At 43.5% G+C, this 23,815-nt stretch overlaps 1 protein-coding gene across 1 annotated transcript in view; it reads right to left on the minus strand.

Moving 5' to 3' along the window:
- Positions 1 to 505: 505 nt before the first annotated feature.
- KCNJ16 (potassium inwardly rectifying channel subfamily J member 16) overlaps positions 506 to 23,815 on the minus strand; it is a 54,841-nt gene continuing 31,531 nt past the window's right edge. Inside the window, exon 2 of the mRNA XM_067020457.1 lies at positions 506 to 4,142. Within this exon, the coding sequence (XP_066876558.1) occupies positions 2,789 to 4,048 (1,260 nt within the window). The 5' untranslated portion in view covers positions 4,049 to 4,142 and the 3' untranslated portion in view covers positions 506 to 2,788. The remainder of the gene's footprint in view (positions 4,143 to 23,815) is intronic.

The raw sequence follows: 23,815 nt of genomic DNA on the forward strand, positions 1-23,815 counted from the left end.
AAAAATATCCACCCCTTTGTTTTCTGTGTGGGGATTAATTGTGTCTGTGCAAAGCACCTAAGGGTACTTGATGAGCTGGTGGTCCCCGTGAAAATAGCGTTTCCTTCTCTCTTCCTGTGTTCCCTCCTCCCGGGCTATGAAACACAGTGGAGCAGTGCCTTGATGTCACGATTTATTTTCTAATTAGGTCTACTGAATAATGTCTTTTTTAGGGGGAGATGAATGCCAGAAGAAAAAATATCCTCATCGTTGACAGAGCACTTCCAACTAGAAATGCTATTTTGCAGAGAGGTTTCTAGCAATGCTTACAGGAGCATTTAATTGTTCCTTTGAATAGAGCTGTTCTGCAAGCTGTTAGAAACGAATAAAAAATGGTTTCTAATTCTGCCCACATCCTAACTCTATGAAACAGCAATCTCAGTTTTGGTGCCCTGTCCCCCACTGCTGACCACATCCACAGAATTTCCACTAGCATAGGCACACACTTTTTGTACAATTTTAAGATCTTTATTATTAAGTAACTCATTGGGGTGTCAAAGTGTGTTATCAATCTAAACATAAAATGGGAGATAAATATTACACGGGGTTGCTGACTGTGCATTCTATTCTGGGTAAGAGAATTTGATGGAAGAGTCACATAGCCCGACAGAGTGTATTTATTGGACATTGACGCCTCTATCCTGATACTAACAAAGCAAGATCGTGAACAAGCAGAGTCCAGGAAGGAAAGTGAATGAAACTAGATGGGCATAAAATGTGCCAAAAAGGGGGGAAAGAGGGCAAGTTTGTTTGTTGTGGTGTTGGCTGTTCTCTACTTAGTAGATTGTAATATTCTAATTTAGCTGAGTCACTGCCGCTCCAAAATCCAAATCTGCAGGGCATGTGCAATTTTAAAAACATGGGTTTTGCATTCCTGAAACAAGACTGGAAAAAAGAAATGCATTATTTAGCACTCTGATGTTAAGTTTCAGGACAGTTTTGCAACCTGTGACCTGAACAGATCTCTCTTATCCATATAACAACAGGAATACAAGCTTTGCACTTGTGCATCATAAAGTAACTTATTGCTCACAGGCAAAAGAGAAGAGGAGGAAAAGGAAAGAAGGAAAGCAGGGAGGGAAGAAGCAACAAGGAGAAAAAAGAAGGAAAACAAAAGAAAAACTTTATATACCTATACATTTTACTTCTATTGGTAATCTTGGACTCTGGGATTCAGTAAAATTTACTTGTGTGCTTTAATTTAAATGGGGAGAGAGAGAGAGAGAGAGAGAGAGAGAGAGAGAGATTTTCCAGAAAAAAGCAAAAACTATGTGCGTGTATATTTATATTTAAATGAAATAAACAAATAAAAACCTGTGGCATATACTTATTACCAGCTCAGCAAGAATGTAAAAAATAACACAGATAATTCGGAATATAGCTGGTAAGTCTTCAACTGATAAAGCTTAGAGTGACTCTTCACTCGCCGGTGATTGGATTTGTGTTTAAAGTAATCATGATTAACATCTTTTAACGTGGAAATAGAGTGTACACATTTATCTGCTGTCCTACAATTTAAGCAATTCTAAAGCACTTAGCTGACCCACTTCATAATGTGCATTAAAATCACCTTAACTATATTCACAAAGTCCTGCATTTAAATGATTGTTCCAAGTTCAATGGAAGCGTTTCTTAAAATTCACAATTCAAGTTATTCGTGTTTTCTGAAAGCGACCAAGACAGGAAACATACATAATTGCTTCTAGGCACAAATAAATACTTTTCCCCTCGGCAGCCTCCCCACCTCCTCACCCCACAGCAACTGCCAGCAAAACAAAACAAAACAGGGTTCCATCCCTCTGTAGCCAGAGCTCCAGTCTTCCAGGACCCAGGAGCACGTTTTCTCTCAAAGAGTCTGAGGATGTTTATGGCTCTCCATTCCCCCACCCCATCTCTAGGGTCCTGAGCCTTCCTGTCCTCAGAGAGGGCGTGGGGAGGTGGACATAAGCAGTCCCCTTGTCACACCCCTTACAAAGCTCGCGTCTGCCTTATTTCTGTTCCTCCACGCAGAGCCATGCGTTGGAGTCAGACAGAGCATTTACGGGAGAAACACCTCTCTGAGTAATAACACCAACTTTTCTTCTGCCTCACAGAGGAGAGAAAAAGTAGCTTCTAGCACTGCTTGGTCATTACCTGGCAAGTGGCAGGGGATGCACTGTCAGAACCGGTGGCACTGTTCCTTCCTACGGCCACGGCCTCTGCCGGCTGATACCGAGACACTGGGGAAACAACACAGGGCCCGATTTCACAGCGAAGCAGCTCAACGCTACAATCTACCCAGCGCGCTCCTTGCGCGTCTTGATCATATGATGTCTTTATAGGTAACTCATTGTACTAGCAATTTGGATCCATTTAAAATTTTTATTATTCATGCTATTTACCTTTCTACTCTCTATTATCCCAGTGTCCTACCTTTGTTCCCCATTATTGAATATTATACGTCCCACTGACAATACAAGCGTCCGGAATAACAAAGGAGATGAAATTTAAATCAATCGATTAGGCCTCCTAATAGCGTCCCTAACACGAGATCTGCTAGTCAAAAAAAAAAAAAAAAAGTTAAACGGTTGGATACGATGTAATGTTTAGATATCTTTTATCCAGTTTATCCTGCTCTACTTATCTTCCTTCACCATCAAAGACAGCTATCACCTTCTTTAAAAGCTCCGTTTATAGCTACTTGCCTTAAGGCGATTGGCTAGGGGGGTAAAAACGACTGGCTGGGAGCCCTGGTACTTACACCTCAGGACTACATTTGGGATTCTACAGAGATTCTATTTAAAGTCAGGAGAGCTTTCTGATAAGGTGCTTCCTTACACTCCTCCGTGGTAGGGGTGGTGGTCTCCTCCGGGTTTTCACAGCTGCTGACAATGGCAACTGCGCTAAGTGACCTTCTTCTGACCTTGGTGTCCGATGCGCCGGGTCCTTGGGCTGGCGGGCCTTTTCCCATGTTGTGGATCTGCTGGTCTTTCCAGTCCAGTTGCTTGGCGCTGCAGAAGGGAGCGTAGACTTCCACGCTCCCCTCGAACTGTAAGCAGTTCACTTTGTAATACTTTCTCTTCACTTCCAAGACATCATTAAACCTGTGGCCCCAGAGAATTTCTCGGGGAACGTAGGAACTCCTGGACTGGTGAGAGGTGCCGGTGGAGTCGCCAGTATAGATGAATGTCACCAAAATCTCGAAGTTATCCTTGGCCACGGCCTTTCGGTCAAGGGCGTACAGGGGGCTCTCGTGGTCGATCTCATGCACGATCGTTACCGGTGTGACGAGGATGATCTGGTCATTGACCAACTTTAGGTCCTTGAACGCCATCGTCATCCGCCCCTCGCTGTCCTCCGTGTAGCGGAGGAGCTGGGCCCTGACCGTGCCTTCCACCACGTGGTTGGGGCGGAACTCACCGATGCGCCACATGAGGCAGAGCTTCCCGTCCCTCATGCCGATGAGGGCAAAGTAGCTGAACCGGATGGTCTGCGCTCTCTTGCGGGCGGTGGCCATTTTGGCCAGGGCGGCCCCGATGATGAAGGTGTTTATGATGCAGCCTAGGATGGACTGGAGCACCACCATGAGCACGGCCACGGAGCACTCCTCGGTGACGCAGCGCGAGCCGTAGCCGATGGTGGTCTGCGTCTCCAGCGAGAACAGGAACGCGCCCGTGAACGAGTGCACGTTGTCCACGCAAGGCGTCAGGTCGGGATCGTTCGACAGGTCTCCGTGGTGAAAGGCTATCAGCCAAAAGATGGAGCCGAATATCAACCAGGAGAGAACGTAGGACAACGAGAAGATCACAAACATATGGCGCCACTTGGTGTCCACGAGGGTGGTGAAGATGTCCACCACGTAGCTGCCCCACTCCCCGAAAATGTGCTTGAAGTACACGTTACAGCTGCCGTCCTTATGGAGGAGACGCCTCCGTGCTCTTCGCTTCTCGGCTAGAAGGTGCTCCTGGGCGTAGCCGGGGTACTTGGGGTCCACGTTCACGATCGGGTAGCTGCTGCCGTAATAGCTCATGCTTCCTAATGCCCTTTGGGCATCCGGGTGACCTCTGGGGCGGCGGCTGTTCTATAGGGGGGGGGGCGGCTATCTGTGACTTTTCACTTCAAACCTGAAAAACAGAAAATTCGACACACTTGCTTTTAATTTCCATCTTTAGAGCAATGTGCCCCATTTGAAGCGATCTGGTGCCATCTGAAACAGCTAAGACTTCATTTGCACGATAGAGGCATTAAGTATTGATTACTCAGTTCAGTTCAGAATTCAACTCAGTCCTTACAGGAAAAATAAGTATTGATTGCTCAGTTCAGTGTAGAATTCAACTCAGTCCTTACAGGAACAAAATATGCGATTAGAGAAAATAACATTTTTATACATGCATAAGGCTTCAGTAAACACTATGATTATCCCAAATGAGTCCTTACTACCTCTTCCGACCCGACATTAAAAAAAAAAAGAAAAAGAAAAGAAAAAAATTGTCTTCGTTTTGTAGACTCTTCTGGCCTGAGGCATTTAGAAAACAAAAGAATCTGTCACGTAAAAAGGCAAAATAGAACTCAGGTATTTGTCTAGCCGTCTTAGAGGCTTTCTGTTTAACTCAGATGGTTTTCCTTAGAAAAAGGAGGCAATTACGGGTTTCTACGTTCCTGTTCCGATGTAACTTACATACAGGTTGTATCACAGATGGTCCCTTGCCTTCTGCACCTGTAGCCTCCTCTCTCTTCCACGGAGATTTTTCTTCCCTGTGTACTTTTCAGGACAGAACAGAACTGACAGGGATGCTATTTCACATTCAACTCCTTTACCCTAGCTCCACCTTCGGTCTTGAGAGGAAAAAAAATCTTTCTTAACCCCAGAGGAGTTAAAACCACTCCCAGGTAAGCTTTCAATAAAGTATAAAATTGCTTCTGCCTTTGTTTCAAAACATCCATCCTTTTTTCTTTCTTTTCCTTTTTTTTTTTTTTTTTTTTTTTTTTGCAACTGGAAGCTTTTCTCTTTCCCTCTGAAAAGAAGCCGAAAATTTGCCAAGGTTGCTAATCTTGTTTCCCTCTTAAAGGGAGAATGCTGCAATTGGACTCTTCTCCCCAGCTCTTCGCTGTATTCCTGACGGCTTCACAGCTATGACTGGGTAAAATCATTTTCCTCCCTCCAAATCCATTCAGTCTTCAAAAGATCAAGTTATATTGATACATACTGTTATTACTGCTTTTAGCATCCTTGATATAGGCCAATAGTTTTCCAGCTCAAATCTGAAAATTCAACATTAAATGGTCCTTAGTTACTTTTCTGCCAAAAAAAGGAGTTACTGGGGCCCGAAGTTAACAGTTTAGTAATTACTAGAATATGTTTTCCATATTGTCTACGTGTTTCAGGTGCGGGAGGGGCGTGGAAGGGGGAGGGGAGGCTTTGGATTAGAGGATGCTGCCACTCCGCAGCGCAGAACATTCCGTGGGCGTAAATACTGTTCTGGACATGGAGACACCCCTTGAAACCAACCGAGGTAATTAATCACCAAGTACTTATCCAGCACCTTCTCTGCTAGGAAAAGGGAGGAATGAGTTAATTTCCCTCCAGTCAACAGGAATCATTTTTCTACTTCTCCAGGGATCGGGCCCTCTTTACACTAAACACTTTGTTTGGTGGACCACAGCGAGGGTGGACACTGGCTACAGCCAAAATGTCCTGTAAGGTGTGTCCGCGTTTCTCCCTGTCTGTCCGCCCGCCCTGGCCACTCCACCCAGCCGTCCCCCAGACCTGCTTTGAAGAGTCACAGCCTCTCTTTGGTCAACACTTGAGCCGTGTTTCGGGGAGAAAACTGTATACTTTCGGGATGGGACCCGAGGCCGACAAGATGCTTATTGGAATGTTGCAGGTAAAATATTCCCACAAATTTTGCCCAGAATATATGCGATTCTTCGTAGGTTCCTGTCTCATTTGCCAATTGAAGGACACTTTACAAACAAGAAGCTATCCAAGGTCATCCGTTTCCACTCCCTCACATGATCATTCGAGGCGTGAGAACGGGACAGTTATAATCAAAGGCCCACGTGGTTGCAAATTAAGAAGGAGATTGGGAGGTAGGGTTATTTTCTTGGTAAAGGCTTCCTTCTAACCCAGCTCCTTAAAGGGGGCCGCACGCATCGTGGGAGTCTGACAATGAAAAAGCACCGTTCGTAAATCAAGAGCTGCCGTGTGACTCTGCTCTTTCCTGCCACCAAAAGAGAAAAGAAAGGTTTTCATGTGCAATGGCATTTGGTTGGCATCCCTGAGAATTCCAGTAATGCCAACAACTGTTACAAACAAGCCGTTTTTAATATACCTTCAACAGTATGCTAATTGGTGAATGAAGTTTCACTTAATGCAAGCTACAAGTGAGCAAATGTGAGCATGTAGAAAAATTATTTCTGAATAATATGACAATTTCAGGGACCCAAGTGAACAGCTGTGAGAATTCTACCCCCAAACCCATCACATCCTCTGCAGTTGGGTTATCATCACGATCATTCATTTCAACTTAAGAGAAAAGCTTTCAGGTTCTGTTTAAATGCATACACTTTCTTCGTCTATCCTTTGCTTCTCTCACCACGCAAATGACGCATTTCCAAAAAGACAATTGTTTTCAAGCTCAATGATAGATCATAACCAAACTAATCTTATCTAATAGTAACCATTTCTCAGCCTACACCATGAGCTAAGGAGTTTACAGCGGCCCTTTTGTCAAAATGGCTAGACAACATGGATGTTTATTAATCTCTTCTTTCATATTTTGTTACCTTGAGCACTTTTCCAACTGCTTGCCATTACGTAACAGAGGATAAGGCTTACTGATTGACTGGACGTTCTATATTTAACATTTGTTTTTCTCAGAATTGAAGCCAGGCTTTAAAATTGCCTTAATGCTTTCAGAATCATCTTGTCCCCACCGATTCCATGATGAAAAAGTATTTTCAGTGTCCCTACTTCTGTATTTCTTTTCACATGCTGTGTTCCCTGCTCTCCTGAAACTGATGGTGGCTATTTCATTGATTGCAAAATTCCTTTCTTTAAAAATAAAAATGGAAATATGATCACTGAAATTACAAAATCGTGGGATATAAAACTCAAAAGTAAATACTAAATCTAAGGTCCCTCTCCTACACCAGTTTCAACCTATTTTGGCCGGCGATTAATGACAGAGGTAAGAAAGGACCTTTGTCATTACATGCAATTTCTTTGTCGTGACATGGGGTTCTTTTACAAATGTGGTTTAGATTAAGAGGCAACGCACAGAGAGGATGTTGGATCTTCCTGAGAACGCCATCCAAGTTCATTACAATTTGCAAAGATACTCAGGAAAGCACTGCAGACACGTGTGAGAAAGAAGTCAGAGGGGTGAGCAGACCCAACCCTGACAACGACTTTTCTCAGACCTTTGCTCTTGGTACTAAGTTAAGACATTAAAAAACGTTCCTGGGCTTCCCTGGTGGCGCAGTGGTTGCGAGTCCGCCTGCCGATGCAGGGGACACGGGTTTGTGCCCCAGTCTGGGAAGATCCCACGTGCCGCGGAGCGGCTGGGCCCGTGAGCCGTGGCCGATGGGCCTGCGCGTCCGGAGCCTGTGCTCTGCAACGGGAGAGGCCACAACGGTGAGAGGCCCGCTTACCGCAAAAAAAAAAAAAAAAAAAAAATGTTCCTTCATCGACTTTGGCTAGTGAGGTCTGCTTTCAGTCCCCAGGTTTTTAGATCTTTGTATGAATTCAAGGAGAAACCTTTACGTATAGAGCACATTTCAAACGGGCTATAGAAACGACAGGGAATATTTTCAACAAAACAAAGGAGCAGCCTGTGTACCTGTCCCCTTTTCTCAATGCACAGAAGGGCCTCAGTCAGACTCAACAATTCGGAAGCAATTCCTCTGCTATTTTGCCACGTCCTCTCAAATTCAGCCATTTACCAAGCAGACCGCCCTGCAGGTAGTTCTTCAAACCTAAGCTTTTTGTTAGCATGTTGAGGTATAACACAGTGGCTAAGACTTTACAATCCTGTGTCACTCTGATAATAAAATTTGAACTTGTCCCTATAGCATCGACTTAATATAAACATATGAATAGCAATAGTCATCATCTCTGTATAATTTGAGATGCTCCACAAATAAAAGTCTAAAATATCTTTGGTAAAATTCACTTTTTCATGCCCATGGCCTTTGAGGTGAACAAGTGCTTTCTTTAGCATGTAAATGAGTTTCGTGAAGTCATCAGTAATCAGGTTACTTTGCTGGCAAAACTGTTAGATGAGATAAATTTTGGTGGAAACGTGAGAGCTGACGGGGTAGAGAGTAGAAAGTGCGTCCTGAATTCCACATGCAGGTCATTGTCTTTGAAGACCCTCTTGGTCGAGTCTGTGGTAAGGGAAGGGGAAAGGGGGCCATAGAGAGGTCCAGGGAGGTGTGATCAGACGACACTTGCGGCGGGCTCTGGTCGGTGAGGAGGAAGGAAAGAGGGGTTTGACGAGTTAGGAGAGAACCCAAACAAGTTACTTTGCTCAAAACCTGTCCCACAGCTTCTTGCCTTAGAATTGAGCCTGCGCCTTATCTTGCCTGGAATCCTCATAAGACATTCAGACGCTCTTAGGTGGACCTCGACATCCGGCCACCGAACACCTGCTTCACCCAGTCCCTGCCGGACACTGCCCGGCCTTCTCCACACACGCCCCGATTTCAAACAGTGTCTCCTTTGTTGACAGATCCACGGTATCTCATGTTTCCTTCTCAGCTGCTGTCACCCCCAAAGCAGGCCGTGGCTTCACCTATAGCTTTTGTTCCCTCTCTGTTTCCTCCCTCCCAGCCCTACCCTCCATCGCTGGTCCAACTTCTCAGTGACTATGGATTTTACCTCTTCCCTGATATAACCTTGCACTTTCTCCTTCTGAATTAATTTAGAAAGATTTGTGCCAGTTTATGGAATAGAGGGGTTTCATCATAGGAAAGGGACTTATAATATGTTATCAACCAACTGAAGTAGATGTTGGGAAGAACCAGAAATCCAGCCTGACAATATCACTCGTAACTTTATCTGGAGATCCTTGTTCCAGCCCCGTCTTCTGCTAAGTAATATGTATCACCTATGTAAATTCCGCCTCACCCCCAAAGGATGCTGTGTTTTATAAAAAAGTAGAAGAAATTTGAAGTCTGGGATTCTGTTTCTCCATTTTCTGGACATCAGGACGCTACCAAAATAATACGAGTTGTAATAGCCGATTGTTCTGGTTTAGAAACAGAATAACCTCATTATTAAGAAATAGCCTGAAATAAAATGTGTTTTTGGTATTGTAGAGAAATCACGCATGGGAGGTCGACTCCAGCTCCAGAGCTGACCTCTTCATCGTGAGTGGCTGATGCACGTGACTTTCTCTGAACCTCAGTGGCTTCACTGGTGACGCGGGGTTACCGATGCTACTGAGTTATCGCGAGGTTTGAACGAGATCGGGCTGGGCAGCCGTCTTTCACCGTGCTGGGCTCACAGCAGTTATTCAGTAATTACCTCCTGAATCTGGGTCCCACGAGCACTGTTGCCCCTTCTGTAAAATATCAGAGCACATGCTTTAACTTTCTCAGAGCGCTTCCCAGTTGCATGACAGCAGGGCAGACGACACGTGGTTCCCAGGAAATATGGATGTCACCACTGTTTCCTACCACTAAGCCACCTGGGCCACTTCTCTATACTTTCACCACTTCCCCCAGACCCCAGGGACCGGGTCATTTTCTTTTCTCTCTCACAACTGTTACCAAATGGAAAACTCCCTAGTCCTTGTTCTGAATACACACACACACTCTACTCTTATATACACGATACATACGCACTTCCAGCTCTCACGTTAAGAATTTTTTTGCTATTTACTCTGAGGAACCAACCTCAAGGAAACAAGAGTGACAAGCTCGGCAAAGTTTACAGGTTAAAGAAATTCACAAGGCGCGTAACATACTTATTCTTTGTCTTAAATGGTATGTACCTGCTTTACGGAGACAGCTCTTAAGGTTTCTCTTGTTCTTATCTTGAAAATCAGCCTACCCGTCCCTGTCTTGGTTGGATGTCAGCCCCCATTGCTCAAAGTTTACCTTGAGTGGGACCCGGCTTCATGCAGAGGCTGGATATCATGAGATCTTAACATCTCTCTAAGAGACCACAGTTCAATTTCCCCTGGTTGTGTAAGGAAAGGACTTGCCCAGTGGTCTCTAAAACCCTCCAGTGGAGAATTTGTGACTCATCGTTTTCATTCTTCTTCTTTTTTTTTTCACTTTTAAAAAATTGAGCTTCTATATGTTCTAGACCTACCCACCTTCAGGAATTAGTGAAGAGTCCCACCCTTGTCGGATCGGCATTTGAGAGTTGGACATCGATAAAAGAAAGGAGATGCTCACCCAGGCCGTGGCGTAGATACCAAGGGGAAAGCAAAACGAAGTACGAATACGGAGAGTGTCTGAAGCCAGAGGCGATGGTGCCCTTTCACAAGGGTGATGGGAGAAAGTTGGGTCCGGGACCCGGCATTGGAGCCGAGAGATGCTCTTCAATTCTCCTGGCTCTCGCTGTAGGTAAAAATGCTCTCAGCTCACGCCTCGTTGCCCTATTTTAGTTTGTTTGAGGCGCTCTCATTGTTAAGGCTGTCACTATTGATAAGGTGCGGTTTGGCTGCTGCATCCTTTGTGCTCAGCTAATCTTAAGGCCTGGTTCTCACAAGAACCTATCATTACAGGAACTCATCTGCATTTTATCACTGAATTCAAGCTTTCCTGATCAGTTAAGAACCTGGTTTTACCTGGTTTACCTAACAGCCTGCTAAGCCATCTCTTGCCACTCTCATCCAGCATGATTATTCTGAAATGTAAACATCCCTCTCCTGTGACCACGGGGCACAGTCCAAGTTCCACAATATGGTCCTCCGGTAGCGCAGTTAAAAGGCAGGAATATGGAGATCAAAGATTTGGATTCTAGTTATAGTTCTACCACACCTAGTTGTATGATACCTGCATCCTAACAAATATCTTTAAGCCGCATTGTGTTTATTTAAAACATAAGGACAATAGCTGACTTATCTCAAAATGTTTTTGTAAGGAATGAATGGCATGATATAAAAGGCTACAATGGCTATAGCACCTTGGAAGCTGTCCGTATAATCTTCCTTTAACCCTTAACTTCAACGAATATTTCTCCTCTGTTTCTTGCAATAGTTTATAATACTGGCTCCTTATGGAGTCTGGGAGAGATGGATTCCTGAATTACAATCTGAACGATGAGGACAAGTCTAAGAGGAAAGGGAAAACGAGGTTCCCAGGCAGACGAACAGCATTTGCAGAGGCTCCGTGACTCAGAGATGCATAGGGCATGCTTTCCGAAGAACTGACCATGAGGCAGGGGATGGAGTGGTGGTAGGGTCGGGGATTTGAAGCTGGAAAGAGAGACAGAGACAGAGCATAAACGACCTACTAGGTAGAATGAAAGATTTGGGTCTTTCTCCCAAGAGCAGTGGAAGCGACTGAAGTATCTTAACCAAGGGCACAGCATGATAAGGCTTGCATTTTTAAAAGATCACTCTGGCTGTGCCATGGAAAATTGGTTGGAGAAATTTAAAAGCAGACATGGGAAGGTAAGGCAGAAAGGTATTTCAATAACTGGATAATAAGATATGGTGGTGACAGGGAATAGGGTGATGCCAGTTGAGATGGCAGAAGCCACTTCTCACTACAGCCTTTCCTCACCCTACACCTGGACGAGGGTCACGGGAACTTGGAGTGGCCAACCAGCACTGCACCACCTGGATCAGGGTCACCTGACCTTAGACTGACCAATCAGAACTGCACCACCTGGAGCAGGGTCACCTGACTGTGGAGTAGCCAATCAGAACTTCACAAACAAGACTTTGATTCCTGAGGAAGTGACAGAAGCATGCTGAATCCTATTATTCCAGGCAACTACCAAGAGTCAAGAGGCCACTGGTGTGATGGTGCACATCTCAATCACCCAGAGAAAGACACAAGCTGCGGCTTCCAGGGAGACAGTCCCTGAGGTTAGATTTTCATTTGGCCTCTTGATTTTGCTCAAATCAGGGTCTTTCTCTTCATACTTCCCTTGATGCTATAAGCTACCTGATATCTTTTCAATAATATTTTCTTCTGCTTGTATTAACAAGGGATAGCTTTTGTTTCTTGAAACAGAAAGCACTCAGTTACAATTCAGTTTAATTTACATTTTAAAAGTATCTCCTATATGCAAGAGTGCTGGTCTCTCACTCTCCTTTACTCCCATTATGTACACGAGCAGCAAGTCCTGTTGGCTCACCTTCAAAGCAGATCTTAAAACGACTCACTTCTCATCATTGTCAAAACCACCATGTCTTTAATGGACCAGGTCTTCAATGGACCAGGTCTTCAATGGACCACAGCAACAGCTTCCTAAGAGACCTCCTCTTTCTGCTCTTACTGTACTTGGATCTACTCTTTTTAAAAATAAAATCAAAACATGTCACTCCTCTACTTAAAACCATCCAGTGTCTTCCCATTGCAATTAGAGTAATTTGCATAATCAGTATTGTGTACAGATTGTATATATATCTGACCTCTGCCCATCTCTGAAAATTATCTCCCAGTCTTCTCACCGTTCACTCTCTCTCCTCATCAAATCTCCCTTTTTCACTAACGCAGGGGGCAGAAAACTACAGTCCATGGGGCGCTCCAGCTCTTTGGTTGTTTTGTAAATAAACTTTTACTGAAACACATTCAGACCATTTCTTATTCATGGTCTATGGCTACTTACTGTCACGTTACCCCTGTAGACCCAGGTAGCTGCAACAGAGACCATGTGCTCCACAAAGCCGACAACATTTACTATCTGGCGTTCTACAGAAAAAGTTTGCTAAGCTCTACTCTAACAAGTAAGGATGTTCCTGCCCCAGGGCCTTTGCACTTCCTCTTCTGCCTATGTGGCTTCTTATCATCACTGATGTCTCATCCGTAAGGCCACCTTTCCAGAGAGACCTTGTCTGATGAGGATATAAACTAAAACGGGCTCCCATACTGTTATTTTCTGTCTCGTTAACGCGATTTATTTATTTCAAAGTGCTTACCTCTAACTGATGGGTTTGTTTGTTTGTTGGCTGGATTGCCCCATGGAACAGATTGTAAATTCCTTGAGAAAAGCTCTCCTCATCCTATTCACCACTGTATCCCCAGCAGCTAGAGCGTTAAGCAGCATGTGGGCCCTCACTAATTAGACTTTGAAGGAGTGAACTAACAAATAATTGACTAAGACCAATTGAACAATGCACTATCCTCAAGGAGATTTCAGTCCTAGCAAGAGAATCATCATTCCTAGATGCATAAAACCATCGACCCTACCAGTTCTCCAAACACCAGCTCTCACTTCCTTCCATGTACCTTGCCTCTCCCCTGTCCTACCTGCCAGTTCATACAGAGTTTAAAAAAAAAAAAAAAAAAAAAAAGGCTTTCTATCCACTTTTGCTTAGCAGCTTCCCTAGAACTGACAATTTTTAGTATGGTAACTGCGTGTAACTATGCTGCAGAACTCTGGAAATCTGGAGTTGAAAAAAAAAATGCCTGGCACTAAAGAGTATTTAATAAAATTTGTTAAAATGATGATTGAATTATTAGAAATGTGGTTCTCCTAACAGGAATGCATGTTATTATACTGCCATTTCAAAGATATAGTATTACATTATATATATATATATAATATATATATTTAAATTGAACTATTTCCGGAGGTGAGTTGGGTACATGTGGCAAAAGTCTATGAATTTGGTTCGGCTTCTGATCTAGCAATTCCGCTTGTAGAAATTTATCCTAAAGAAACGATCATGAATGAGCAGACAGACTTGGCTAATTTGTAGGGCTATTTGTAGTAGCGAGTTTTGGCTATGGCTTAGCCATCTAATAAATGTGGGATTGTTTCATAGGTAATGGTACAATCATATCATTACTCATTATATTTAATGTAGCCATTAAATGTGATAGAGTAGAAGAATGACAGAAAAAATAGAAAACATATTGTTTGGTGGAAAAAATGAAAGAGGACTATAAGACAGCTTGTACAATATAATTTTTTAAGTTTAAATACATTTAAACATGGAGAAAAGACAGAATGATAGAAACAAAATGTGAATTGTGGCCCTCTCTGGTATGATGGTTTTTTTTTTTTTCTCCCCCCTTTTCTTCTATTTGCCTATTTACAATTTCAAAAATTTTACAATGAACATGCATTGCTTTTGCAAAGAAGAAAAAAACAGGTATTTTCAGCTGGTACTTTGAAGTGTACGGATTCGGAGGCTCCATAAAGGGGGAGCAAACGAATGGCATCTAAAAGTATTTATTAGAGTGTTTGAAAGGCAACTATAAATAGCCCAGAGAAGCAGACAGTCTTAGAGACATTTAAAGTCAGACACTGATGCTGTAATTTTTGCTGGAACAATTCACAGAAACAAATATAGTGACATTTAATTCATCTAAGTAAAACCAGATCTCATTTAAAACAAGGAAGTGGGAGAAGAGGGAGGTGGGTCAGGGTTGCCGCGGAAGACCAATTGGAGAAATCATGAAAGCAGCTGGTCACAATTCAGGGCTACATAAAGCAGAGTTCAAATTCAACAGGCATCGAATGTGGTTCTTCTCCCTCAGTGCCCTCTTGTCTCCCTTCCCCATTCCAAAACCTATTAAACTGCTAATGCCTTTGCTTCTTGGCTTGGTATACCAAAGTCTGTTTTAAGAATCTTTCTCTTATCCTAATATTTGCAATCACTTTGTTAGGAAAATATTAAAAACTGTGCTATTTTGCAACCTGACCACTTTAAGGTCTGTGTTAATGGATTTTAAGACACAAGGAAATGATCTTTAGAAATGGATGAATTTGAAGAAGGCAACTAGATATTTATGATGTAGATTTGCCTAAAGAGCTGGCCCTAGCCAATTCTTCGTAATTCTTATTAATGAACTCCAAAACCTCATTCAGATACCGCCGCAAGCAGTAGAGTGTTTCTTTTAAAGTGCAGTCTACTACAACCTGCTTCTGAGATCCTAGGGGAACACGTCATACCTCCAGATCTTTGGATCCCACCCCCATCATTCTGACGTATTCCCCTGCCCAGCTCCCCTGCTGATTCTCATATATCCTCAAGATGGAGATCCACCATGTTAGAGCTTCAAGAATGGAGAAGATGGGTTCTAACAGACGTGAACTTGAGTTCAGAGGCTTTTGCTCGATCGCCAGTAAGACTGTGCTCTCTGCATGTTAGTCTCTGAGCCTCTGCTTTTGCCCTTATGAAAAACTGTAGGTCATAGGTTGCTAGGGCGAGTAAATGAGCTATGTTCCCAAAGCTGCTTCCACAGCCTTTGGTATTTAATGAGTAGTTAACTGCAATGCTTGTAGCTGTGACTACAGTCCGCTCAAGTATAGGTCCCAGTGAGGAGAGAGAAAGGGTGAGGGGAAGAGGTTGAGAGTTATCTACCATTTTTTTTTTTTTTTCCTCTAAGAATCATGAGGCTGGCAATTTCCAGACCTGTTTCAAAGTTCCCTTCTAGCACCTAACTGCCTTGATATAACCCTCAAAGAGCCATAACAGAGCTGCCAGAAGAACCACAAGTATCACGAAGAATAGATATTATTGTATATCCGTCATCCCCTTTGCTTTCCCAGTGCCAGGTTACCTACGACTGGCCTTGAATAGCTCCTGTGTACTTTGGTTTGGGAGCTGCTTGGGTTGAACTTAACTGTTCATTCCAGAACAAATATATTTTATGGAAAGTGTATATATGCTGTCATGTTTGACCTTCTCCAAGTTTGGTAGGTATAGCATTCCAACAGAAAACCAAGTCCTATCTCTCTGTGGTTACTTTCCCGTTTTGTGAGAACCGCCTGCAAATTGTCCTTTTGGCAAATTACAGGGAGTCCATTCATTAGTCTGTTCAATCTGGGCATCTTTGATCTCACAGATGTAATTTGTTCATAGATCAGGAACTCCTGGGATAATGTCTACTACTTCTTTGACCTTTAAATGATTGAATTTCTGTTTCAAGCTGTCAAAATGAAAACCCAGGACGTCTTTATCGGGGGGGGGGTGTGGAAATAAAGCGGCTGTTATTGGCCATTATCTCCATTCCCATTTTCCCTCGTTGATACAGATAAATTGAGAAGGTCTTAAAATACAAGACAAATGATGTCCCTAGGAAGATCCAGAGAGACAGCCTATTGAGACAATACTTTAAGCAGTGGGTTGCCTATCACATGTGATCAGCTTTCTATTAGACTGAGCCTTTTCAAGGGTACTTGGCAAAGAGGCATTGCCTCTTACTACAGATAACAGAAGATTTAGGAAGCTGACAGAAATCAGTGCATTAGATAAGACTCTTGGATTTCCATGCATTTCATTTTCTGTGCCTTCTTCACTGCTTGTACTTCGGTTTCCACTAGAGTGCTAGAGAAGAAGGATAAATCACCCTACCTAAGTTGGAAGGTTAGATGTCATTATCTGTGAATGCCTATACAAACAGAGGTGACCAGGTTAGCAAGACTCCTCTTAGAAAGAGAAGGGGTTCTGTTCCCAGCATTTCTTAGGCTGGAATATTCATTGGGATGAACTCTGGGGACTTGAATCTGAGGTAGATGGGGGCACTCGTCCCCCACCTCTCCTGCTCAGATGTCTAGACGCGTGCCGTGAGAGACCATCATACCAGTGCCTGTAATGAGCTGGAAAAGATCACGGAAAGAGCCTCTGTGTACTCTTCGATTCAATCGACTTTTAACTGTACCTGAGGCATTGGGGGGCTGTCCCCAAGGATTGTGGGGACGGTTACCGCCCTGGAGCTGCTCAGTCTTGCCAAATACACCACGTGCGCTCTGTCAAGACAGGCCGCTGACGGTACAGGCTTCTCCGGGGGAAGAATATCAAAGTGACATCACGTAGTAGACCAAAAAGAAAGGCAGTTGGGTTCGAGACTTTCCCCAGCATTTAAGGTGCAAAGGTACCTGCCCAGCATTCTGCTTTTGTGGTTAATTCTTGATTTTCTAGGCTAAGGAAGGAAAACGGTGGCATAGACAAGCCACAGAAGGAAAGAAGTGAGAAATCGATTTGCATTTGGCTTGGAATAAATCACAGGCTCTGAAAAGAATGCCCCATTTCTGTACATGGCTGGCTTTTAAAATGACCTGAAGTCAAGCTATCAGACAGGCAGGATGTAATCAAGGGGAACATTCTGGGTAGTTGAGCAAAAGGCAGTTTAGGAATTTTCATTTTTAATTCCCTGGGCTAATTCATCCGGCAGATAATCTGCCTATGGAAATGTGAGTGGTGCTTGGCTTGAACAAACAGATGTCCCACATCCAAATCAAAATTCATTCTTAGCCGAGAATGTACACAGCATAGCGACATGAAGAAAGATTTCCAATATACTTTGAAAATTCAACAATTTTTAGCTACTGATTTTATTAAAAATCACTCATAATAATTGTAACTGTAGCCAGCATGGCCTCCTGTTATTTGAGGCTGGTTGCAGGAGGGTAGGTAGAGGAAGGTTTCCTCTGCTGATAAGATCACTTTTGGCTTCAGCTTAATCAAAATGCCAGTTTGCACCCACGTAAGGTGGATAACATTTATGAAAAATTCATTCTATTGACGAGCAGTGGCAGTCCTGCAGGAGTTTGATTAGCTTAACAGAAAGAATATGCTATGAACGAAAACAGCTTTTTCCACGCACAGAGTTTAGGGCCAGGGGAAGAAATGTTGGCTTTTTCACTGAGAAATGTAAATATCATCGACAGTTTGAACTCCCAAATCCCATGCAAATTTCCTGTAGAAAGAGAGATTGGATGCCCTCATTGAGGAAAATCAGAAGCCAGTCCTCAAAGACAGATGTTCGACAGTTTGTGAATACATCCATGCCAGCTTCCACATCCACAGACAGTCAAGAGAGGAGACACAGTAGTATAAGGAGATATTCGTTCTGTGAATCATTCGGCTTTGATTACATGACACCGAAATCTTGTGAACTTCACTCCCCAGCACCATCAACCAAGAGCTTCCATTTGCTTCTTGGGCTCTCGGTCCCTGGTTGCGTTGGCACGGGAACACAGTATCTACGCCTGTGCCATCGAGCAGAGCTGGTGTCCACCTCCTGTCCCCCGCAGGGCTGTTCATGACCTCCATCCTTGTCATCTGAATCAAAGAACACTCTTCGTAAGGAAGCAACACGTAAGGATTTCTGACCTTATCCATCTGTAGGATGTATTCCCTGGCCGGCTCCTTTTGCCAAGGAGACTTTACTGTCAGTTCAACAGAACGGCGCTAATCAAAATCTCGATTATCTAAAAAGGGATGGCCCAGCGGTCAGAAAGTACCTCCAAGTAGTTCAGAATGATGCGGCCTGGGAGGTCCAGCCCATAGGCAACTTGTGAGGCTGATAAAGGCGTCTCTCTGTGCTCCCAGCCCACACTGCTAGTGACACCTGCCCCTCCGTCCAGCTGGGTCTCTTCTCTCAGTGCTTGAGTTCTGTGTCCCTCTCCCCTAATTTTAGCAACAAACCTGAAATGCTTGTTTTATTTTACCTTTTTTTTTTTTTTTTTTTGCTTCGCAAATTAACAAACTAAAACGTAGAGAAAAGAAGTTTTCACTATCTGTCACAGAAGTGGAAAGTGAAAGAACCAGGATTGCAACCCAGGTCTCTATAACTGGATTCTAGATGGTGCATAAAAGTTAATGTCATCCTCTTGGATGTACATATCTTTTGTAGCTAAGGCTTGAACCAGGTTTTCTAGAACTAAGGAGATTGTATGCTATTCCCGGAACTTTAAATATGCAGGTTGTGGGAAAATATCTCAGCACCTGTGGTTGTTTTCAAGCTTTCCTGAGATACGTCCACCCAACTCTACTGCTACGGTCGGCCCATCGTGTGCAGACCAGTATCCACAAGCCCCAGTGACTGTCAACCAGCAAAACCACTGGATTGAACCACTCAGAACCTAAAGAGGGTCAGCAAAGAAAGAGGCCAGAGGAAGCCCAGGCCTGGGGTGGGAGAGGGGTGGTGCTATCAAAGCAAGCGAGCTGGGCGACGCCCCTTCATGGAGCTGAGTGTTTCCAGCTGTGAGATTACACGGCCCATGGGTGGGTTGCAGGGAAGGTCTGCTGCCTTTGGACGCCCTTTGGAATTAAGCCAAAGTGTTTGAATACAAAGGGGAAAAACAATCCAGTGTGGATGATGTCACAGAGCATCCTGAGGAAAGCGGCAAAAGGATAAAGCTTCCTACCGCTCGGATCCAAAGAACACAGACTTATTCTGGCGTTAGTTTCTTCTGCAGCCAGAAGCTTGATTCTTATGGAAGGATTAGCCCTAATCGTAAACAGCCCGTACTGAAGAGGATGTGTGTATGTGTGTGTGTGGGGGGTTCCTGATCAGTAAATTAGAGAATTAACATTCCCAGCCCTCCTCCACATGTTTTAGGTAGTTTATGAATCCCTGTAACTAGACAAAGGCCATTTTCCCTGAGGTTCATAGGACATTGGCTTGCTCTCCTCAAGGACACTAAAACCGTGATCAGAAATCTGCCATGTCATACAAGAGTGGTGGTTAGTGAACACAGAAAAAAATTCAGGGTAGAGAAGAGGGACCCAAAACTGAAAGGGCTTTAGGTCAGTGGCAGGCTAGTATCAGTACAGTAAAGAGAGATTCATTTCACTGAATTTCTTAGGTGACAAAGGAGGGTCTGTCTGTCAGCTCAAGCCATAGATGAAAGAATACCTATGCATTGTAAAGCTTTTAAAATTTTCTGCCTATTATGATGTTTTGACATCCTAAAAGGAAAACGAAAACAAAGACATATTCTGGCTGGAGAGAGACTGCCCTTCTCAGGGCTAGCCAGTCCTTAGAGATAGAAAAAGACCCAGCCCAGAGCATGAGCATATGCTTTAGATACACAAACTAACTCATCCAGGGCCACACCTCCTCCAGGTACACCCAAGAAGGCAATATTCTTCTGCCTTCATCATCCCAGGGCCAGGTCTCAAGCAACTAGGAACAACCCTTATCACCCAGAGTTCTCTAGAATCATTCAAACCAGCCACAGCTAAGCTATTCATCCTGCCCTGCTTTGACTTTCTCGTGCAAACCCTGACAGAAGCCAGCTGTGACTTGACCTCCCTTTTGCTGCCGTCTTCTGCCTCTGGACCACCCCAGTGTCTCCCCCACGTGGCCCTGTGCCACATCTCCTGTCTCGAGGACGTTTGAGTAGAATACACTTGATTTTTTTTCTGAGCCTCGATGCTGTCTGCCGTCATGGCCACACCTGACTATCTCATAAAAGAATACAAAGCAACCCAAGGTTGGGATAAGAAAAAACACATTTCTATCTTCATTGCAAAAGAAACGCCCTAAGGGTGGTGAACATATTGTCACTATAATTCAGAATTGTTTAGATGGAAGGGAGTGCCTTCTCCCGCTTTGGAGGGACACCTTGGAACACTGTAGCCGGAGGACTGCCACATTCTGAGCCTTGCAGCCTCGGGAGATCGTTGCTAAGGCTGATCCAGCAGCTGGCTGTGGAACACGGCTGGCTGTGCTCACGGCTTCTTGCTCTGCAGCCTGGGGGCCAGGGGAGCTGACTGGATCACCCCCAATGGCTGTGAGCATGCATTTAGGGAGAGTCTGGTAACGCCTTTCTAGGTGCCAAATCTGATGTGTGTGGACTGATAGGCGATAGAACGGACAGACCCCTAAGGTCAAAGGCCAGGGATTCCGGGTTGCCCACTGGAGAGGGGCGCTGGCTGTGCCTTGGAAGCAGGTCCACCTATGATTGTGGAAGGACCGGAATTCAGTTGAGCTGGCGGAGGACAGTTTGGGGAGAAAAGACTCCTAGGGCTTTTGTGAATTGGTGTAACAGCCAAGTAGTGAGAGGCCGAGGGCCGAGAAGGAAGGGGAAACGCAGAGGTGGGGCGTTCACGAGAGGTGAGTACAGGCAGCAGGCAGAGACACCCGGGCAGGAGAGCGACCACATCAGAGAGGTGCGGCCAAAAATAACTGAGCCTGTGTGTGGAGCTGGGCTGCGGGATCATCGGGAACCCAGACGCAGGGAGGATAAGGGCTGTATATATATATATATCTATATATATCTATATATGCTCCTCAGCCCGAAAAGAAACACTTCTTAGGTGCCAGCACTTCCCATCCATGAATTTGTTTAATTTTCCCCCAAATCCTGAGAACTAGGTATCAATATCATCACCATTTTAAGGATGAAGACTTTTTTAAAATTTATTTTATATTGGAGTCGAGTTGATTTACAATGTTGTGTTGGTTTCTGTTGCACAGCAAAGTGAGTCAGTTATATGTATACACATATCCACTCTTTTTTAGATTCTTTTCCCATATAGGTCATCACAGAGTATTGAGCAGAGTTTCCTGTGCTCTACAGTAGGTCCTTATCAGTCATCTATTTTAAATATAGTAGTGTGTATACGGGAGGGATAACTTGAGAGACTGGGATATATACATATTCTTTCTTATATTCTTTTCCGTTATCGTTTATCACAGGATGTTGAATAGAGTTCCCTGTGCTCTACAGCAGGACCTTGTTGTTTATCCATCCTGTATCTAATAGTTTGCAAGGGATGAAGAATTAAAGCTTAACTAGTTTGGTAGATTTATCTGGGGTCACACAGATAGTAAACAGTCGGGAGGGGAAAAGAACTACAAGAAATTCATCTCCTTCCATAGCTAAAGTTTTAACCCTTAATGAGGAGAGGACCTTCTGGAAGCAGAATCGGGGTATAGGTGGGTTTTCTTTTTTGTTGTTGTTGTTGTTGTTAAGGACCTAGAATATCCAAAGCGAACTTGAGAAACATAAACGTGGAAGTCTTATCTTATGCTACATAATTTCAAGATTGACTATAACATATGGTGATCAAATAATTACTTTACTGGCACAAAGGTCAATAAATGGGTTAAATTAACAGAATAGAGAGCTAAGAAATTGATATATACTTATATGTCTATTTTATTTTTTTCAACAAACACATGAAAACAATCCAATGGGAGAAAAAACAGTCAACAAATGGTGTTGGAAAAACTTGATATCCCTAGAGAAAACAATATACCTAGACCCCTACCCTACACTAAACACAAATATTAATTTGAGATCTATTACAGACTTAAATATAAATAGAAAAACTACACAGCTTTTAGAGAAAAATATAGGAGAAAATCTTTATGAGTTGGGTGTAAGCAAAGTGTTCTTAGGACACAGGAATCAAAACCGTGAAATACAAAACATGATAGTTAGATTTCTCCAAAACTAAATATTTCTCATTAAAATTGGACCTGATCTCAGCCAAAAAAATAAAAAGAAAAGAGGAACCCCAGTCACTAGGGCTGGGGCATGAGTTCAGAGCCACACTCATGGCAGGAGGTTCTGGCTGAGTCCTTTGGGATGTGTTTTAGAGCCACTCAGGTGCCCTAGGGATTGATGCGTCTCCCAACCGGCAGCAGAGCGGCGTGTGCATGTGGGTACAGTCCCCTAAGCCCCAGGGACTGGGAAAATTCACAGCAGGGCGATCTAGGCAGGTGATTCCACTAAACGCTGATCAATCTCAAGCTCAGAAGGCCAGCAAAGAGGAGCAGTGAGTGGGGGGTGGTGGCCACTGAGCTGAGAAAAATCTAACTTTCCCAGAAAATCAAGGCCAAGAGTCAACAAAAATAGTTTTTCATCCACACACAACTCCCCATGAAAGTAATAAAAGTTTGTTTCATTGGAGAGATTCCATACCTGAAGTATAATGCTCAATTCTGGATATTTTGCTTTTCGGGAGAAGTTACTAGAATAGTGAAAACTAAGGAAAGAACTGAAGGAGGAGCTATTCAAGAAAGTATCCACTCATGAATTCAAAACCCTTCTGAGCACCGAGGATAGTCCCTGAACTTGAACTAGATGTGCTGAGATGACGGAAACATGACCCTGCTCAAGCAGTTCACACTCAGACACGCAGAGAGGGGACATGTACATTTGTGCAGTAGAGAAAGGGACCCTGCTGCGTGATGCTACAGAAGTGTGACCCAGGATCTGTGTATGGAGTTTACAGGGAAGTAGGGTTAATCTCTGTATCGAGAAGAATGTTTTCATTGTTAGTATCTCTAACGATCTGGTGACCATCAGGCCTATCGACTCAGCATTTGGATGACCGACTTGAAGAATATACATAGAAGAATTTCCTGCATTTGTTAGGAGGTTGAAGACTTCTTTTCATACAAGGATTTAAAGGTTTTATGTTATTTTTCATTAACCACTAAATAGCATTTCCTCCAATTTTATGAAATGAACAATGGTGAAAGATTATCCGAGAGGATTAAAAATAAAGTGTCAGAAAGAGACCTCGTCTCCTCGTTAAAGTAACAACACTTGGGTCTACTTTTTTATTTTAATAATTATGAGCCACATTTTCGTGCCAAGAGGAAAGATCATGCTGACCCATGTTTTGGTATTATTTGTGCCTTTGTTCATTGCATCAATGTTGTATTTTACTTGATCTGTTTTTATTTTCATTTTGTATTTCTGTGTTATGTCCTAAATTAAAAAAAAAAAAATCTCAGGCAGGATCATGGATTTTCTTATGAGAAAAATTAGGGAAAGCCCAGAATAATGGCTGACAGGGAAGTTTCCAAGGGCCAGAGATGCTTCTTGATCAGTTACTCTTGTGTTCCAGGCTGTCCCTGAATCCCACTGTGAGGTCAGACATATACTATTTCTTGCAGGTGAACCAAATTC

The sequence above is a fragment of the Kogia breviceps genome, chromosome 19 (genome assembly GCF_026419965.1).
Source record: "Kogia breviceps isolate mKogBre1 chromosome 19, mKogBre1 haplotype 1, whole genome shotgun sequence".
Taxonomy (NCBI): Eukaryota; Metazoa; Chordata; class Mammalia; order Artiodactyla; family Physeteridae; genus Kogia; species Kogia breviceps.